The sequence below is a fragment of the Phaeoacremonium minimum genome (genome assembly GCF_000392275.1).
Source record: "Phaeoacremonium minimum UCRPA7 unplaced genomic scaffold PA7_03_scaffold_62, whole genome shotgun sequence".
Classification (NCBI taxonomy): Eukaryota; Fungi; Ascomycota; class Sordariomycetes; order Togniniales; family Togniniaceae; genus Phaeoacremonium; species Phaeoacremonium minimum.
In genome coordinates, this window is record NW_006920969.1 from 48,464 (window position 1) to 68,618 (window position 20,155).

At 51.1% G+C, this 20,155-nt stretch overlaps 5 protein-coding genes across 5 annotated transcripts; 2 read left to right on the forward strand and 3 right to left on the reverse strand.

Annotated features, from left to right (window-relative positions):
* Positions 1 to 2,984: 2,984 nt before the first annotated feature.
* Positions 2,985 to 4,453, forward strand: UCRPA7_1110 (putative fad dependent oxidoreductase protein; the record flags this gene model as incomplete). Its single annotated transcript, XM_007913697.1, has 2 exons — positions 2,985 to 3,237; positions 3,303 to 4,453. 2 exons carry the CDS (start codon positions 2,985 to 2,987, stop codon positions 4,451 to 4,453), a joined length of 1,404 nt encoding a protein of 467 aa, XP_007911888.1.
* Positions 4,454 to 8,518: 4,065 nt separating this feature from the next.
* On the forward strand, positions 8,519 to 10,430 carry UCRPA7_1111 (putative methyltransferase domain-containing protein; the record flags this gene model as incomplete). The annotated part of the gene is made up of 3 exons (XM_007913698.1): positions 8,519 to 9,089; positions 9,655 to 9,859; positions 9,971 to 10,430. The coding sequence occupies 3 exons, from the start codon at positions 8,519 to 8,521 to the stop codon at positions 10,428 to 10,430; spliced, it is 1,236 nt and encodes a 411-aa protein (XP_007911889.1).
* A 512-nt stretch (positions 10,431 to 10,942) lies between these two features.
* On the reverse strand, positions 10,943 to 11,902 carry UCRPA7_1112 (putative homogentisate -dioxygenase protein; the record flags this gene model as incomplete). Its single annotated transcript, XM_007913699.1, has 1 exon — positions 10,943 to 11,902. One exon carries the CDS (start codon positions 11,900 to 11,902, stop codon positions 10,943 to 10,945), a length of 960 nt encoding a protein of 319 aa, XP_007911890.1.
* A 976-nt stretch (positions 11,903 to 12,878) lies between these two features.
* UCRPA7_1113 (putative d-amino acid oxidase protein) lies at positions 12,879 to 13,788 on the reverse strand (the record flags this gene model as incomplete). Its single annotated transcript, XM_007913700.1, has 2 exons — positions 12,879 to 13,216; positions 13,293 to 13,788. 2 exons carry the CDS (start codon positions 13,786 to 13,788, stop codon positions 12,879 to 12,881), a joined length of 834 nt encoding a protein of 277 aa, XP_007911891.1.
* Positions 13,789 to 15,764: 1,976 nt separating this feature from the next.
* UCRPA7_1114 (hypothetical protein) lies at positions 15,765 to 16,496 on the reverse strand (the record flags this gene model as incomplete). The annotated part of the gene is made up of 4 exons (XM_007913701.1): positions 15,765 to 15,908; positions 15,983 to 16,166; positions 16,233 to 16,284; positions 16,367 to 16,496. 4 exons carry the CDS (start codon positions 16,494 to 16,496, stop codon positions 15,765 to 15,767), a joined length of 510 nt encoding a protein of 169 aa, XP_007911892.1.
* Between the last annotated feature and the right edge of the window lie 3,659 nt (positions 16,497 to 20,155).

Here is a 20,155-nt window from a genome sequence, read left to right on the forward strand (position 1 = left end):
CGGATTGGCGTTGAGCTTGAGGCACCAGCATCATCGGAACAAACGGGGTGTTGGAACAGTTTGGCGGGCTGCTCGGTCTTGGTAACCGGATTTCCTATTCCAGAGCGTCAAAACGCGGAGCGTGGGCTAGAATCACATCTTGGTATATTGTCTAGCCTCTTGGGAATACGACAGGCGGTGACATATCGTGGCGGCTACGTCCTAAAGGGACGTTACCACGCTCTTGTTCCGGTCGCCAAGAAGAGCGCCGCTGTGCAATGGCACCTGGTGGATTCAACTCCGAAAAAGCTCACGTGGACCGATATTGACAAGGCCTGCCCTCAAAGGGTTCTGGGAACTGAATATAAGGATCTGAAAGCTCTTCAGTTGGCCAAGACCTTTCTTGGCTGGTGTCCAAAAGTGAAAAGCCTACTCGGTAAGCTGCAGTATACCCCAACCAAAGTTGCTCGCTCATATTCGATGTGTAGGTACCAAAGAGTTTGACTACACCGCTGTACGACACTCTAAAGCGGCCATTTCGTCATCAACGCGTCTAAGTCTCTCTGAGTTCTCGTTTGGAGTTAATAAGATTGTTTCAGCATCTGTGAAATTTACACTTGGCAAAAAAGACGGAATATACGAGAGAGACCGGTCAGACTACTACGAAGGCGTCCTCGATGATGCAAAAGACACGCATGTCTTTCTGTACGACGCTAAACACCGGTGCGCGTTTCATACGGATGCAGAAAGGGTGATTTTACATATCATTCTACATGCACACACCAAATGCCCCTTCACTATAGATGGCAAAGCGGTATCCCTTGGTCACCTTACTGATAAGCTGGACGGCCACGCCGTGCGTCAAGTTATGTTGAAGAATGCCGACATTGCTATCAAACAAGAGATTCGACCGAGAGAAAGCGAGCCTGTGACGATGTTGTTCAGAGACAAGGTTCTGCAGCTGTACGATGTTATACATGGATTTCAGGGACATGGCAGTACTAATAACATTACCTTGCCTATGGAGTCTAGTACCACTGTCATCGGCTGGGAATACATGGATCTCGTGGCAGATAAACGATCCATGAAGATCAAAGAGGCCAAATTACTGAAGACCTGTGGAAACTGGCCGTCTTTTGCTGCGGACGCCGACATCAATGGCGTGATTCTTCTGGGTCAAGATTTCGGTGACGTTCTGCAGCCAGTGGACCGAACGTCATTATGTGAGTCTTACAGTCTCATGCCAAAAGGCAGAGATTACTTAGGCGTCCAAACTTCAACTCTGGCGGCTCTCTATGACGAGATTGGATCTTCTGAAGACCAAGAGCAGTTGACGTCGTCTGGTGTTGCCTGGCACTGCCCGAGTTTCCTTTTTGGACCATGCCAAACTCTGGACCCTGGGTCCGGTACATGCTGCTGCAATCGAGTTCAGGAATTTATACTACCCCGCAACCGATTTGATCCTCGTCAGCTGCTTCAGCCCAAGCTGCGGCAGCCTGGACCATTAGAACATGACGGTGCCGTGATTTTCGGTTCTTCCGGTATCAAGACGACTATGGTCAAACGGTTCAGTATGATAAGCAAAAAGGCTATGTTCGACCGCGAACACGGCTTCTTCCACCAGGCAATAAGCAACAGAGATGAATTTGAGAGCATAGAAGAAGGTACAGCAGAGGCCAAGGGTCTGGATGATATCTGGACTAGGGACATCATTGGCACACATGGCTCAGCCTCTGATCATCTGTCGCCATGGCATAACAATTTACCAGAGACTGCAGCATCTTCATGTGCAAGCCAAGGCTCCACGTGTACCGATAGCACAATAAGCAATTCGACTGTGTTCAGCACCAATGGATTGGACTCTGGAGGACAGGACTCCAACTCTACGTCCATCCCAGAAGGGTCTGAACAGACCCTGAAGTCTGCAACGAGTTTCACTAGGCCGGGCGTGTCCTTTGCAGCGGCTGCGTCGTTACCACCCAATCACTGGGGAAAACGACTAGCAGAGAACGACCTTGAAAGTCTTCCATCCATTTCGCCAGACAACATAGCGATGCGGAGTAGCTTTCAGAAACAAATGTCACCCGAGGATGGCCTATTATTTTCCCAAAAGGCTGCACAGCTCGCAGCAGCCTCGCGACGAGCACTAGTTCAGCAAGCCACATCTGAGTATGAAAGGCATAACAAACCTACCGCAAGAACCAGGGATGCCTTACAGGCTATAGATCCCCTAAAAAGCCAGGTCTGGAAGACAACAAGGTCGTTTACACCGTCTCGCGATAAAACCGCAGGTGGCGTGTCCCGCAGGGACACAGTCGTTTCTAGCCCCAGAGCATTTGCACCTAATATCCCCTATTTGACGTCTCCCACGCCGGTAGGGGGTTCCTATCAACAGACTCTAAGAAGAAAAAGGAATTTTATACGACAAGAAGTATAGATCGATGGAGAGCGAAACATCTTTACGGAGTCAAAGGAGTCGAGGATATACCTCTATACCCACAGGTATCTTGAAGTTACTTTAGGCTGTGGTATTTGAGACGGATCAGCCAAGACCAGACACAGATTGATAAGAGAATGATTTGGTCCTGATCTCCAATCCTTACTGCATGAATGTCCCAATATGAAAGCCCTCATCTGCGGTTGCTTAATTTTCATCTTTCTATTCTGAGTTTGTGCTTCCTTAGTAAAAGAGGAGGCAGAGTGAGGTTATTCAGTATCAAGAGGTTGTCTGTCTGAGCAAAAATAAGCTCTTCACCTTCTTGGGCAGTTCCAGCCGACCTCCACCAGTGCATTAGCGGCTACCTCCGCTATCTAGAATCTCCAATTACCTACCTATTCTGCACCTACGCGAAGCTACATTGTTCGGGCCATGTGCCTGCACTGCGGCCTTACAAAGAGCTGCAACATGGACGCCACGGGTTCTCAATCGTTCATTATCCAGATCTCTATCTGCGGCGTTGAGCGTAGCGTTGCTGTCCTGTGCGATTTGAAAACCTCTTGCAACAATGGATGAACGCGCCGCGATACCCGTCACGCTCCCACGCGACAACCCAACGCAGAGTTACTGGCAAGATCCGCCTGACGAGATTGCCGATCTTCGAACGACCGAGAACCTGCCCGCAAATGCTGATGTGGTCATAATTGGCAGCGGGATCACCGGCGCCGCGGTGGCATGGAATCTGCTGGATGTCGAGAAGCCCCCGAACATCGTAATGCTCGAGGCGCGGCAGGCTTGCTCGGGGGCGACTGGCCGGAACGGTCCGTGTCTTAATACCCTCTCCCTGGCAGTGTTGTGCCTCACTAACAACATTGGCTCCTAACAGGTGGCCATACAAAAGCAGCATCCTACCGGTCGTTCTCCGATAATGCGGCAGCCCTGGGCAAAGCGACCGCTGTGAAGATAGCGCGCCTCGAACTAGCGAACATCAAAGCTGTACATGCCTTTGCCAAAGAGCACAGTATTGCTTGCGACTCGAATCCTTGCACTACTGTTGATATAATTTACGATGAAGGCCACTGGAAGCAGGCTCAGGATGCAGTAGCAGCTATGCGAGAGGCCCTAGGGCCCGAAGACCAGGCATCGGAATATACATTTCATGATAAGGAGGAAGTTAAGACTAAGCTATTCTGCAAGGGCGATGAGGCTCAGGGCGCCGTAAGTTACTTTGCAGGCAGTCTGTCGGCGTATAAACTAGTCATTGGTGTCTTGAAGCTCGCACTGGAGCGTAGTCTGAACTTGCAGACTAACACGCCTGCCCTCGAGCTCATCAAGCGACCTGATGGGAGCTGGGATGTGCAAACACCACGAGGTATCATCACGGCAAAGCGCGTAGTTCTTGCGACGAACGGCTACACCGCTCATCTGTGGAAGCGTTTTCAGGGCGTCATTGTACCCCTGCGCGGTCAAATTACGGCTCATCGTCCAGGAAGTGCGATGCCAGCTGAAGGCCTTCCGACAACATACAGCTTCATCTATGACAAGGGGTATGAGTACATGATTCCCCGACCACCAGGATCCCGTTTCGCTGGGGATATTGTCATTGGTGGCGGACTCGCAAAGGCCTCAGAGGAAGGCTTGTTCGAGTACGGGACGACGGACGACACTACCGTCGACGAGACGATCAGTGCCTACCTGAGGGAGACGACGCCACGAATATTTGGACCAGCATGGGGCGAGGACGACGCCGATGGGCGAATAAGACGCGAATGGACTGGCATCATGGGCTATAGTCCTGACGGGTTTCCCTTTGTCGGAGAGGTGCCGGGCCAAGAAGGACTATGGGTTAGCTGCAGCTTCCAGGGACATGGGATGGTGCTATGCTGGATGTGCGCCAAAGCAATGGTAGCGATGATGCAAGGCGGGGATGGCGCTGAGCTCGACGGCTGGTTCCCTGAGGCGTTCAGGATCAGCGAAGAAAGACTGCACCAGAGATTCCACGGAAGGTTACATACGGCAGCTACTGCCCAGGAGTGAATAGCGCAGACCTCGTGACGCACTAGCTCTGCTGGCAAGCGAATTGGGATGCTCACGTACGTAACTAAATGAAGCAATCATAGCAGAGTTGCTTTGGTTCGCATGCCCTCTGCAACTTGACGGCGGGGTTCGTTTGAACCCTGGGAACTTTCACCGAGATCGGAATATGCCGTCTGCCAGGTATTGCCAGTGTGTTAGAATCCGCCTCTGTGCATTACATTGTTTTCTGGTGAGACAGTATCGTCATTGAGAGTCGGGTTTGAAGTCCGAAGCATTCGGCTTTGCCAATGTGACATGTTATCTATCAGGAACTAACACAGGAGCCACCAGTCGCCGTTGCGAGAAGGCCATCTCTGCTCAATCGGACAGCCCTGCTTTCTTCCCTCTTCGCAACTAGGGACAGTCAGGTGCTCAATTTGACGATATACGAAACGAGGGGTAGCCAGTCTTGAGAAGGATGCCTTGTCAAGCCTGGTCCTGCGCTTTGAAATATCGAGTCTAAAACGGTAAAGGATACTCCTTAGAGATTCACCCGCAGTGGTTGTCAACCAAGTCTTCGGGTCACAAGGGCCCCCACGGCACACGCCTAGAAAGACTCGGAGGGACCTAATTCAACACGTTGGCCCGCCGCGTTCGCCCCCTGAGTACTGAGCCCGCAAGACCGGCTATACATTTGTCTTGAGGCGAGAATGACTTGCCCTTGTAACAATGACTCGCAGAGGGATGATCGAGACGATCATTTGCCATCATCCCTATTGCCCGGCAGAGGGTCCGGTAATAGTTGAGCTCTATTACTTTCGATGGGGAAACTATACACGCAGAGTGCGATGGATGGCTTCCAGCAGTCTGGTCCAGACCCATACCGCTAATTTCATGGCGCAATTTGTTCCTCGGCACGTTGACAATGGCCGTCGGTTGCCCGTCTGCCACTATCCGACGCTTCTGGAAGCCTATTCTATTCCAACGTAGCTCGCCAGACAATATTGTAAACGGCTTAGGGCGGTGGCATCACATGCGTCAATAGAGATCTCCAACGATATGGTAGCCTTAGAACACATAGAGCAGAAGGTTGTCTTCTGGATAATCGAATCTTTTCCTCGATTTGACGAGAGTTGCATGCGAATTCGCCATTTGAGAAGTGTAATCCCGTTCGACAGTTCGTTTGTGTGGTGATCAACGATCTTCGCTGTCTAGCATTTCTAATAGGTGCTGAGCGAGCGAGCTGCGGGCGCTCGGGCGTCTAGTTTCTGGGCGAGGGGCTACAGTCCAGCTCAATACTGTACCGGATCCTTCCTTGCAGTGATGGTGTGTGGCATGCAGATGCGGTGAGTATGTCCTCTGGAAGCGACCCTGGGCGCGGAGAGATTGAAGGGCCCTGCTCCCGAGGGCGGCTTAATGGGTAAGCAGCTACTTCAAATGAGAGACATTCGTTGCATCGTGACTTCAGCAGTTCTTCATCATGTGCAAGATGAGGCGACCTGTCACAGAGAACGAGACAGTTTTTGGAGGGTCTCCCCGCGATCCCAGTCACTTTTCGTTAGTTTTGTCAGTATTCACATTGTGTCCAACGATTAGCTACATCAATATCTAGCTTCCCTTTAGCTCTGCATCCAGTGCCGTTTGTCACTGATTCCAGGAGTCTGATTTTTGACCGTTTGGCTCCGCCAGCTGGCGTGACTTTTGCTGCAAGTGAGCAGCCGAAAGGAGAGCTGATCAGCCCGCGCCTCTGCCGCATTAAATATCTGGAGTAAACTACAACTGCAGCCCACAACGCCGACCTTTCTGCCCATTCCTCGGTATACCTGTTTCAGGAATGCCTAGTGAACGCCCACTTGACGCCCACTCTTGGTCGCCTTCCTTTCGCAGTTAATTCTCCGTATGGGTTGTTCTAGGGTTCGCGAGTCCAGTGCCATACGCTGACAAGGTGCTCGGCTTTAGTGCCGTTGCCCCATGCTGCCCTGAGGTTCGAAGGCAATCACTGCCCATTAGGCGGCCATCACTGTCCTTTGGAAACTATTTTCGAGTCTCTGCGAGTACCTTCTAAGCGACAGCTCTATTCTATGTAGCATGTTGAAAAGGATGAGGCGGTCATGTCCAAAGAGCGGTGACATGCCTGAGTCGTACTTTTAACAGGGCTACTTCACATTTCGCCGAACGAATCTCGCGTTTGTCGATACGAATCCCAGCTGCCTGGGACCTTATATGAACGGCGTGCAGCCACCTCAGAAGCTGGCGTTAGCTTTGTGTTCAACATGAGTGGCCCTTGTATATGTGGTTATGCGTGTCCTGTTCATCTGGCGGAGCTATGTATCCAGGACCGAGAGGCCCTGATTACCGTGCAGGAGCTCTGAGGATCAATAGGAACGTTTCTTTTCCACAAAATCTTCCCAGTCCAGCCAAAAACCAGGTCTAAATGCAAATCTACATCATCTTAATTAGTCTACTAAGTCGCTGGCCCATTCAAGGAGTGCCGCTCATACTCCATTCTCCTACATCGCCTCTTTCTGTTGGTCATTGATTCTACAATGACTTGCCTAGCCAACTCAGTCCCACGACCGGAGTCGTCTTGCATGCCAATTCCAACCATACCAGAGCCGTAGCTCATTTTGCATGAACCCCGCACGGTGTCAAGCCGAAGGTGCCGTCCCCTTGGGACCACCACCTCATTCATCACTGAAAATTTTCTGTTGTCTGGGTGCACTGCCTTTCCCCACAGTAGTGTGAACTTTGAGGTTGAGCTATTTGCGTTATTCACAAGACACGGCTTATTGATTGAGTCATAACGTTGGTGAGTTGCTCTACGTGTCAAGCAACACATGGGCGAGTGGCCAACCTCCAACAGTCGCATCCGGCGCATAATGCGGGTTTGAGGGGCTTCATCTCCGCTCACGTCCCACATCAGCACCCGCTGGGTCTTCTGTTTCCGGAAGAACTGTCGTGGTCCCACCATTAAGCAACGCGTAGATAGGCTTATCATTAGCGAACAAGACTGAGAATGCCTTACGGTATCGTAATTAGCACCGGTCCTCTCTAGCTGCCCACTCTCTTTCTGAGCCCCATCACTTCGTTCGTCTTAGTTTTCCGACTGCCCTGCTGCTCGAGTGCTAACTATACCAAGTGCAGCATGCCACAACCCCTCCTCTACGCATTGGCTGTCTCTGACTGGTAGGAAGCTCAACACCCTGGGCAAGCCCTCCATGTCCCCCATCCAAACTCCCGGGTCTCTCAACCCCTCCTCGGTCGAAATAGGACTGATGGGAGCTCGAGGTGGAGCTCGCACTAAAGGCTTTCCTTCTCATCATCTTAACCCTTGCCGTAGCTTGCTTGCTTGTTCCCGGATGTGGGCTGCTGTTGTCTTGTCTTGAAGTACGGGCGATGGGCACTCCTGACATATTTGTCTTATTCCCATGCGGCGAGGACCTACACTAGCTGGATCAGTCACTAAAGTTGCATTTACCGGAAGGAAAGGTATAAGACGTATGTTATTGACCTTGTAATTATGTATGCTTGCTACTACTGCTGCTGGTGCCAGCACGTCCATTCATTACTAGCTCCGTCTGATTTCCAAGAAGAATTGCCTGCCGATGTGCTATTGCATGTCAACTGCGGATACCCTGCCCATTTCCCTTGTCCCTCTAGTCTCATAAACCCAGTTCGCCCCCTTTGCTTCCCTGGCTCTTCACTCCCACATCCCCGAAATCTTCTTGTCTCATAAATCATATTTTCCCGCGGCGCTCCAACATTTGCCCTTCCCCGCCAATCTCCATCACCAACGACCACGCCGTACCAGACAGCTGGGAGCGACCAATTTACCTGGTGTGGCCGCATGCCTAAACCACCCTTGCCACCCTTGGCTTTTGGACTTGACGGCATCCATACGCCACCGTCAAAGACCAGTGCAGGGACGTGGGACGTTGAAAGCCGCCTCGACCCGCTTCTTAAACTCTCAAGCCTCTCATATAAACCCTTGACGTCGCACGCCGCCTACGGCATCCACTAGCTTGCCGGCAGAGCGATCTCAGTGATATATATCATGGTATAAACAGATCTGCATTTTATACCAGCATGAACACGCCGCCGGACTCAGCTGCCAACTCGCTGGTCAACCAAGGGACACAATACCCCGGCTCATCATATCAACAACCTAGGATGGGCGACTCACGGCGGTCCTCCGGGTCGCCCCGGGACGGTCCCTCCGCTGCCAGTTCAGCTTCGAGTGCAATTGCCGTCGCCGCAGACATCAACGAAGAGGAAATGTATGCCGGCTTCCAGCCCGCTGGTAGCTCCGCCTCCGGGCCGAGTCCACCGGCCTCACTCACGGGCTCGGACCCAAGACAGCAGTCACTTGCTGGAACGAGAATCACGGCGGAGGATAGTGCCTTCATCGATGAGGATTGGGACCCGGACATGACCCGCTATCCGGAGAGCATGTCGAGCAGTATCCGCGCGCATGTCTATGAGGGGCACCTACGATACCACGCCTTTCGGGAGGGCAAATACGCCTTTCCTAACGATGACGTCGAGCAGAATCGAGACGATATGAAGCATGCCATGACGGTGATGCTAATGAGGGGTGACTACCATTACGCACCTGTTGCTGACAGGCTGCGTGACGATGGGACCGTCTATGATCTTGGTATGTCACTTCTCAGTTTTTGGAACCCCGAGTCAGCTGCGGCTACAGACCATAGCAAAACGCCACACCTTGCCTGCCGCATGCTCTTCTAGAGATCTTCCATGTCGGATCTCGCATTGTGGCAAAGAGGCAGGAGTAGCCGGTCTGGGAGATAGCGTCAGATCAAAACCCTTCATTGTCAATACTCGATCAGGAGGCTGACTTGTGTCTCGCACAAACAGGAACGGGAACGGGGATTTGGGCCATCGAACGTAAGTGGCGCTTTCCAAACCTCTGTGCCGGGAGCTTCTAGTGCCGCCCACCGGCCAAATTGTCCTGCAGCCAACCTTGGCTGTCGCAGCCCGGGCCAGTCGGATATGACGGGTTGCAATGTGTCTTGTGATGTTTGTCTCTCGCACGGCGTGCACGTCACACGGCAGAGGTCGTGTCGGCTCAAGTGGCCTGTCTCGCTGCAACTTGCCGCCCTCCTGTGACCGATACACAGACCAACATCGAGAAAGACACATGGCTAGCAAGGTATACGTGAAACCGAGAAACTTGTGCTAACATAATGTCTCGTCTACAGTATCCGATAAATATCCGACGGCGACCGTTCGTGGTTGCGATCTTTCGCCTATACAGCCAAATTGGCTGCCAGAGAACTGTTACTTTGCCATCGATGACTTTGAGGACGAATGGGTGTACCCGGAAAATACATTTGACTACATCCATGTTCGACATACCATCCACTCGATAAAAGACAGAAGAACACTTCTGCAACGTATATTTCGGTGAGTTGCTAAATATATTGCATCCTATCCAAAGAACATCCTAGATGCAGTCTCTCGATGACAAAACAAAAATGAAATCACAAATCCTGGCAGTCAACTGATTTGACACAGACATCTCAAACCCGGCGGCTATGTCGAATTTCAAGAACTACAGTATTCTCCCAAGTGTGATGATGACAGTGCGAACGACTCGACACCATATGCTTTCCGTGATTTCATGGGTTTCCTAGAAGACGGCTTGCGGGCCTTTGGCTCCGACTTGAACTCCATCGCCGGGCTCGCAAACGAACTTACAGAGGCCGGATACGACGACGTGAACGAGCGGACGCACAAATGCCCCATTGGCGTATGGCCTCGAGACCGTCGCCTACGATATATCGGTCTGTTCATGCGAACGGCCATTCTCGACGGATTGCCCGGACTTACACGTAAACCCTTTGGACAAGGTCTCGGCTGGACACAATTGCAAATCGAGATGTTTCTCGTCGATGTTCGAAAGGCGCTCATGAACCCGAATTTCCATACATACTTCCCGTTCACCGTTGTATATGGGCGGAAACCTCTGGCTTAATTCCGACAATACGATTCCTCCAAAGGAATAGATTGATCACACGAGTCGACATATACTGGCCCCAACGACATGAAAATATAGATGACGGAGGCCGCTAGGCCGAGGAAGCAAATAGATCATGTTATCGGCGATGATGATGATGATGGCTGCTAGGCCATTGCATGCTTCGGCGTTTTAGAGCCAGCTATATACTGGCGAGTAGTACACGGCATCTTCTAGGATTGCATTTCCCTTTTTGGATCGGTGTTGAAAATGGTTTACAGGGTATGGTGGGACTTGGCGGCTTCGTCTTGCTTTGGGATTCCCTACCTCGGCGGCGGCGAGTTGGTGAGGGAGGCACCCTGTGCATGCATTCATACCCAGTTTCATGTTTTTATGATCATTAATGATGGTTACGCGTCATGACTATAGAAATTCACTGCTCAAAAATGTGTCGAATAGTACCATCTGGCGAGCGTGATCTCTTCAGTAGTCGTAGAAAAGTTCCTGGCCTCTTCACTTTCTTTTCATTCTCATTTGAGCAGGTGCCCGTCATCCTGTGTTCCCTCTGGCCGTCGCCAATGCACTTTTACGGACCCCCAGCTTTCCTCGTTATACTCCTCCTGCACCTTCGCGCATGTCTTCAGACCCCAGTCTGTGACTCCTACCATCAAGCAGCTCTCGAACATGAACGCACAGCTGCCTGCGCCGACTTTGGCGGGCTTTAGCTCCGCATTCCTGGCCCCCTCGTAACTGTCCGCATCGGGACCATGGCCACTCATCACATTGTGGAGGCTCGCCCCTCCGGGAACAAACCCGCCCGCTCCGCCCTTCTTAGCATCATAGCCTCCGCGAATCAAGCCCATGAACTCGCTCATGGTGTTGCGATGATACCAGGGGGGCCGGAAGGTGTCCTCGCCGACGAGCCAGCGCGGCGGAAAGATGACAAAGTCGGCAACAGCAGTGCCTGGGTGCTCCGAGGGTGCAGACAACACGGTGAAGATGCTCGGATCCGGGTGGTCGAAGCTGATGCTGCCAATCGTGTTGAAGCGCCCCAAGTCGTACTTGTATGGGTAGTAGTTCCCATGCCAGGCTACCACGTCAAAGGGTGTGTGCGGCTGCTGGGTTGTATAAAGTGTGTTGTTGAATTTGACGGTCACTGAATACGTCGTTGGCCCGTCGAACGCGACAGTCCCGTAGTCCTCGCTAAAACTCGCTACAGGTGCCTGGAAGTCTCGTGCATTGGCAAGACCATTGGAACCAATTGGACCTAGCTCTGGCAGGTTGAAGTGGCCCTGATACAGCTCCAGGGCGTAACCACGAGCAGGTCCATCAGGAAGGTGGACCTGGTACTTTACACCGCGTGGAATTACGGCGATCTCCATCGGCCTAACTAGCAGCCACCCCAACTCAGTGCGGATATCAAGGACGCCGTCCTGAGCGACGATCAGAAGGTCACCGTCCGCCGAGTAGAAGGCCGACGTTTCGTCCATCGACTTGCCTGCTGCAAACACATACATCCCAATGCCTTGCTTGAGTGTCGGATCGCCCGCTCCGGCCACCAGGTGCAGACCAGTTACAAAATCTGTGTGCGCTTCATGATCAAAGGGATTCCAGCGCAGCTGATTGGGAATATAGTGCAGCTTGGCGGGCTGTTCAAAATGCCCGTTTAGAGACTCTTTGTGGACAGCAGATCCAAACGGAGGATGCGAGCACGATGGCAATATTCTATAAAGCCATGACTGCTTGTTCTCATGCCGCGGTGCAGTAAAAGCTGTGCCCGAGAGCTTTTCAGCATACAGTCCATGGGCCGGTTTCTGTGGTGAGTTATGCCCGATAGGCAGAGCACCAGGCGCCGCCTCTGATCTGCAGATGGAATTTAGTGAGAACTCTTGTTTCGACTGTATAGCCGCTCACTTACTCTAGATAAGAATTGAAGCCATTTAGGTACCTGTACTTCTCCTTGAAGCCGAAATCCGTTATTGGCATCTCCACAAGACCTGCAACACTAACACTGTTCACTTAGACTGTCTTAATGAATAAAGGATGATAGATGTAGGTATTGGAGAACTGAAGAAACTATCCTCAAGAATAAGCAAAGCCATCTGGATGACGTTGAATAGATGGAGGGTGAGACTTTCATTGTCCATGCCGAACGGCTACTGTCGGATGTCGAAGGCGGAAAGGCCGCCGTGCCGTGCGGGGCCGAACCAACCCTCTCCAACCCTAAACCGAAGACCTATCTGGGGAGACCTGTTTCTAGAACACTATATCACCCCGGCTTTCTATGCAGGCATATGCTTGTATTTTATATAGTGTGCGCTCTCTATGAGAGTGGTTTAATCAATAGTCTATAGGGAAACTTGGGGTTAGAAGCTTTGTCATTCATCTTACTCGATCTCTGGGGCCTCGCTCGATCGAGTGAAGTCTTAAAACACATGTGTGAAAGATGACCTTTTCCTGTATAGATTATGCAAACTCATTTTCGAGTTTCTCTAGACGTATAGTCGTCAAAGCAACTTGCAGTTCTGCCATCCTAGACGCATCGCCATCGACAGCTGCGTAGAGACCATCCACCTCGTCACCAAGACCAATTGCGTTAGCTGTCTCGCGGCTCCTTGAGTCAAGAAATGGCGCAACGTAAGCAAAGAAGCCCTGGATAGAACCGAGAAATATATCGATGCCCATGGGGCCCAAACCCTTGATCTCCTCCAAACGGGTTTTGAGGAGTGTGACTGAGCCTTCCTTGTTCATTTCAGCCTCAGGCTGCTTTGACGGATAAGGAAGCAACTCAGATGCATCATCATCTATCCCGGAGTAGGCCAGTCATCAGTACATTTCCTAAGGCGTATGTCCAAATCGTGGAAGCCCGGAGAGACTTACCATACTTGGTCTTGATGAGCTCAGCCAGGTCCCCCAGATAAGTTGCTGTCTTCTCTCTGTAGTGAGTGAAGCCTCCAGCTGTCAAGACTTCCGTCCTTTCCTGCCAAGAAGTCTTGTGTAGAACATGAATGTCATGATAGTTCTCGTCAACGAGACATGATAACGTCTTGGCGGCGAGAGTGTGAGAGATCCGAGTTGAGGAAAGCAATGCGTTGAGGATGTGTGCCAGGACGAACTGGCTTGCCGGCAGCTTCTCATGGACCAGTCCCTTCAGAGGTGGCTCCCCGTATTTCGATAACACATTGTCGACTCTTGCCTTCAGGCTCTTGTCCGATCCATTAGACCTGTCTTCGGAGCTTGTTGGCGGCGTATTCTCGACTGCTTTCTCTTGGCGTTGCCGCTTAGGTGTGTGCGCGCTGCTCATTTGATCGGCCGTTGCATGTTTGGCCTCCTTCTCGGATTTTCGCTTTCTCCCAGCTACTGCTCCTGACTTCATCTGGGACTGTTTTGACGAAGTTTTGCTTGGCTCCGTCACATGCCCATTTTTCTGCGCTCGTGTTTGAACCATGTTCTTTTTTTATTTTTTATTTCCCGTAGTGAAATTCTGTGGGTGTGACTGTGTGTACCTAGCTGAGTGTTGTTAAAGAATATAACCAGGCCCCAGGCGCGGCGCGGCAGTCGTGACGGCTTCATGACGTCGGCGATCAATCCGCCAGCCACATCAAAACAAATCAAAACAAAACAAAACACAACCAAGCAGAATAGTCTTGATGAAGACAGTACTAGAGCATCTCTTCACTTTGTACAAATATATCAAAATGCCAGGCCAGTCAGCCTGCCTCCTATCAGTGTAGCTAGCCAAAGCCCACTAGTCTCTGCCCTATAGGTAGCTCTACTAAGGAGTGCAGGCTTCTGTGACGAAGAAATGGAGGCGATCCTCATCCGCAATCAGAATCGCAGAACTTGGCTATATACGGCTCGCCATAATATACCGTGGCATAAGATGCAAGAACAGCCGTGAGTTGCTTTCTACCTAGCTACCTATAGGTTGACACCATCCCTCCATGGCCGTGGGTGGCAGACTTCTAATTGTGCCGACGACCGACCAGAACCTTGCCCGAGTAAGCTCCCTCCGTTGAGGCAAGCTTTCGAATCCGGGGTAGATCAATAAAGCGCGGGGAAACAGATCTCTCCTTGATCTCATAATAATCATTTATCAAATGCTCCTTGGGGCTTCACCGACATTCTACGGAGCGGTCCGTCTCTCGCTTGAACACCTGTCGGGCCACTGGACTGACTGAGTGCATCCAGAAGGGCACAGCAGGTGTTGGTGTCAGCTTACCATTCTCGTGAATAGCAGGCTCTTTCAGGTGGTCAGACCACTCAATTCCGGGGCATTCCGAACGTCAGAAACCAGCACAAAAAAGTGCGCATTTCGATCGCTTGTCGATACGAACGAAAATAGGATATATCAGTAAATGTGAGAATATTTTCCAGCTAGGCATGCTATTTTAAAGTCATGAGCCGCATTCGGCCCAGATCTCGACTCAACGTTGAGGTGGTGTGCAACCCAGGTCGGGACCTGCGTCAGCTGTCCGGCTGGGAGATGACCCCTGAATTGGAGCCAGGGACGGCCCTCAGTTCTATCACCCCGCCTAAATGAAGGCAGTTAAAATGCACGGTACCTAGGTAGCTTCTCTGCCTGACTCCCTTCCGCCCTATGTCGGATCTCAATCGCAGGCACCTACTAGGCATTGCTGCTCAGCGAGTTTCTCGAATGTGTAGCTCATAACAACCTTAGATACAGCCTGCAGTGTGGAGGCCAAGGGGAATGCCGCCAGATCGTGAGTCGTCTTGATCATCTGTATGATGACGTTCTTGCACACGCATCCCGCCGCAGTACGTGAATTCCATGGTAGATCAAGGCCCGTTTTAGCGGGGCTTGGGTGGTCAATTGGCAACATTCCACCTGAGCGACAGTGTCATCCAGCGCGTGATCAGCCTCTGTCGGCGCTATCGGCTTGGCCGGACGCAACTCCGGTGGCCTTCACCTTCAGCCATCCATTCTCTGATGGCACATTGCGATGAACGCAATTGACGCAAAGGGGCAATCAAGAAATCACTATGTTATTGCGTGAGGCAGTTCACAAGAAACACGAGACTCATAAGAGTACACAGGTTTTGTCATGTGCAGAGGGGATTGCATCAATTGTGACTAAGGTAGATTGGCGAGCCAGCCAGACCATCTAGCTAGTCCCAGCAAACATAGGTTTCCCCTGCCAATTAATCATGATAAGCGTGCATCAGAGGAGGTCGTTTCCTGGACCGCCCCTGAGTATTGTGTGAAAGCAAATACCAGTCCAGTCCGTGATAACTATCACAATATCCCAGACTCCGAAACGACGAGGCTGCCGCATGAAGAAACAAGGCACTATTGAGTAGAAACGACGGTACAAGTGACAAAGAGGTTCATTACTCGTCACCACCCTTCTTCTTCTTCTTGGAGGACATGGGGGCGCCGCTCTCTTTTTGCAAGTGCACAATTAGCCGAGTCCACGACTCCTCCTTATCCCACTCGAATCCCGCGAGGTAGGGCGTATCTAGTTCATCATCGGCCTGCATGAAGCAAGAGATGTCAGCATTGGAAAAGAGGAATGGTATCGGAAAGGGGGAGGGGGGGCATTACGCACTCTCTTCTTGTACTGCTTGTGGATGGCGTCCATTGCATCCTTGATGGTGACACCCTTGAGGTTTCGTGCCGTTACCTCTAGGCCTAGGGGGAAGTGTAGGTCAATCTTCTTGACCGGGGGTGTGGTGAGCATCTTCTTCAGGACCTCCTTCTCATCAATTGTTGTTGGAGAGGTGTTGATTTTCCTGCGGGGTTGCCGTGTTAGTCAGCTGTTAGGCGGAAAGGAGGGAGGAGAGGGGGAAAAGCCATACCAGCCCGTTTTTTGGGTTTCTTTTGCGATTTGAAGCTCAATGCCGTCCTTCTCTGTTCGATTGATGCTTGTTAGTGATGTTCCGATGTTTCCGGCGGTCATACCCGGCTGTATTAATGAAGAAACGGAGCTTACCGAGGTCATTGATGTTCATGACGCCATTGGCACTTGAGCTCGCTCTTCGGTGCTTGGGGTGAGACTCCTTCGGAGGTGAGGAAGAGAGGCCTTGGACGGCGGAGTCGACCTTGGTGAGTGGTTCCGACATGTTGATGGTTGGATGTGTGTGAACTGATCAGGCAGAGAATGCAAGATCAGGGGGTGGGAGGATAGCTGTAAAGGGGGGAGCGTGTAAGCCGAGTGACTTTGCTGATATTGATGGGTGAGAAAGGGGAGAGAAGGGGGGGGGGGGGGAGACTTGCCTTGTGATGGCTTTATAGTTGCTTGGATGCAAACGAGGCTGGTTTGTTGGGATGATGGTGATGTTGATGGGAATGGGAAGAGAGAGAGGAGAGGGGAAGTAGCGAAGACGGAGGAGGGGACGGGAGGGGGTTTTGATGGATGGATGTTTCGGGCAACGGCTGATGCATTGTTCCTGCCTCTTTACAAACGAAGTGAGTGACTTCCAATCCATAAAGCATAACATGAGAAGGAAGGTACGCTCCAGGTCAGTCCAGCCGGGTCGCCAGTTCCATATTCGTCAGACCGGGCGGGGTAGGCGGCTGGTCACTTGATGGGCTGTGTCTCGAGCAAGATCGCGTGACTTGACCTCATCCAGGCACGATGATCAGGAGCTTCTTGGTGGTGTGAGCTAATTGCCCATTCCGGCTAGGCGCCTTCTTTTTATCGCCACGTCTTATCGATAAATCTGGGGAAAATCTGGGGAATCCTGCGTGTCCCGGCCCCACAACCCTCGTCACAGTACAGTAGCCCCTCTCCGCTGCCCTGCTCTTGTAGGCTTAGTCCTATTCCTGCTGGGATATTTCATTCCGAGCGATCTAGATATGTGTTGTGATGGAATTGTGGTTTATGTAAGGGCTGTAAGGAGTTGTAGAGGCAAGGCTTAGAGTTCCTACGCTTCTAACCTCTTTAAGTTGAGACTACGCAGCCGTCATGGTGAGTCTCAAACTCTATTTGAGCGGGGTTAAAGATACCACAGTAGGTTTAGCATCGAGCAAAGGAAATGGTGAGACAATGTACCAAAATGTGGCTTTAAAAGTGTCTAATAGACCGATCGGCGTACATATTGCTGAAGCAGCCGAAGTTGCCTTGACTGATACAGCCATATGAGTTTGGGACACATCACCATTTTTTCCGCAATCGCAGTTTCATATCTCTGTCTGGAGGCACTGCTGCAGCACCACAGTACCTCTCATTGTCCCGAGCCGGTCTGTCAGATACTGAGCCATCCAGCATTGTCCAGCCTAGATATTCTATGTCAAAGCGAGAGACAATCATCGCCAGTGTCAACATAATTTCTTGCTTCGCGAAGTGTCTTCCTGGACAGATGGAAGTTCCGCCTCCTATGTCAACGTTAGTTAGCGTAATAAGTGCATGCATTCAAAAAGAAAGCCTACCGTAAGGGAAGAATTCACTCGGTCGTGCAGACACTGAGAACTCTTTCATTCGAATTACATTACCACCCTCGTCAGTAGTGTCAGAATATCTTAGATGACGCTCTGCCCAGAACTCGGATGCTGGATGATCCTGGCTTGTCCACACATTCTCGTCGTAATGCGCGATAGTCGTAGGTGCTTGAATGATTGAGCCCTTTGACAGATTGTATCCGTCGACGCTCATTGGCTCTACAACTTCTCGGGTAATATTGATAGATAAGTGAAGCCGTATTGCCTCGGTATAGATGGACTGCAGTAGCGGGAGAGACAAAAGTTTCTTCTTGTCGAATGCATGCACTTCCGTTCCAGTATCAGGCAGGAGCGCGTCTCTAATTTCATCTTTAACGGCTTGCAATAGTGACGCGTCCTTCACTACTTCCATCAATGCCCATGTTGTAATTGGAATCGAGTTTGAGTTAATGCTAGCGAGATTTCAGCGACGAAGGTTTCCAAATGTTAAGACAACTTACCCAAATATGCTACTAAAGAATAAGCCACCTCGCCCTTCAAGTGTAAAGCCCTGATCCCTAAAGTATTTGGCACTGACTCTCATGAGTCTTGAACCAAATATGGGCTCCCAGTCTGAGTCAGCATCTGGGCTGTTCCAGTCGAATCGTTTGAAAGCCTCCTCCAGATATGCAGTCATCATGGCCTGCATGCGTGCGCGTGCCTGAAGCGGCTTGGGATTCAACCATGCAGGCAGAGCATATAAGAGCTGAAAAGCAACCTCGTCTAGAGCCCACAGACCATCTACCATGTCAGGATTGACTTCGAAGAGTAACTCTCCGCCCAAGGCCTTGGTCGCACTCTCTGCCATCGATGCTCGCAGGAAGTCGAACAGGCGCACCTCGACCCACTCATTCGAAGGCTGCTGTTCCAATTTGGCACTGAAGAATTTATGATACAAATCTCCGAGGCTGAGAGTAGCCTCGGGTCGCGCAAGATACTGGTCAAGGTTGTGATGAACAGTGGCCCATATCCTCTGCTCGGACGGTGTACCTTCCGTGCCCGGCGCCGCCTTCTTCCCCGTTCCAGACCGGTCATTGATGAGCAACGCAAGATCCGACTTTTTCATGGCCCAGATGTTCTCGCTCACCATTAGGATGAACTTCTTATTGCTGACCTGATTGGTACTTCGAAATAGCGTCTGCACATTCTGGCTGCCAGAGATTAGGTAAACGCGATTCGGTCCCAGCCAGAACTTCACGACATTGGAGGACTTCAACGATGCACTTGAATGCCATGTTAGTAAGCTCAGAAGGCCATCACAATGAATAGAGACGATTCTCACGATGCTCGCTTTAGAAACGCACTGTTATCAGTGAGATACTGATAAGTGTTCGATACGAAAGGAATCGCATCGTTCAGACTGGGCGGCTCGCCGCGAGATAACCACCAAAAGACTGGCAACGATAGCGCAAATAGGGTTCCGAACACTGAGACAATTGACAGCTCTTGAAGAACTTCAAGGAGATGAGAAGAACTTGAGCATGGTGCAGTCGTAGCATTTAAGGCCATGTTCTCATATTCGCAAAGTTCAGTTGTACGCATTCGCTCAACAGCACAGCATAACCTTGGCGATGATAAGAACAGGATATCCAAGGGCCTGGCGCTAGTTGGCTGACTGTGCCGCGCCTATGCAGACGAATGGTAACCTACGGCGTCCGATTGAATTTGTTGATTCCTGCTAATCCACCGAAGTCGTCATGATGTCGATTAACAGACTAATGGGGTCGCAGGTTGAAGCTGTCATGGATGATTGAAATGAATACAAGACTAAATTGCCCTGGCACTGGTTGATTGGGCACGCGTGGCATCCACATTTTGCTCTCGAATTGACAATCAGTATCGTGCGGAACTCCGTCTACGGGACACCATGTTATAAGCTACCGCAGATTGGGGTTTTGACCGTAACTCAATTAGACCATCTTTGTTATGCTTTCTCTGCTCGAAAGCTCAATTAGATGAAACTTCCGCCGCTGGCAGTCAATATGATGCTGCGATGTCACGATGAAGATGCACAATTCAGGATGAAAAGAGACTGGTCGTTGATCTTCAGTGACAGCGACCAGGCGCTACACGGTGCCATCTGTCGATCCCCACGCCGTATAATCCTTCGCCCAAATGTTATCTCGCAGAAGCTGCCCTTTAGGGCTCTCCAGCGCTATTTCGGGGTGTCGGGAGTCGGGTTTTGACCGTGCATCAGTGCGGTTTTAGTGCTCCGTGCCGCAATCTCAGAGCCGATACATTAGAAAAGACCCGTCGCGCATCTTTCAGTGCAATAATTTCAATCTCAAGGACAAATGTTCGA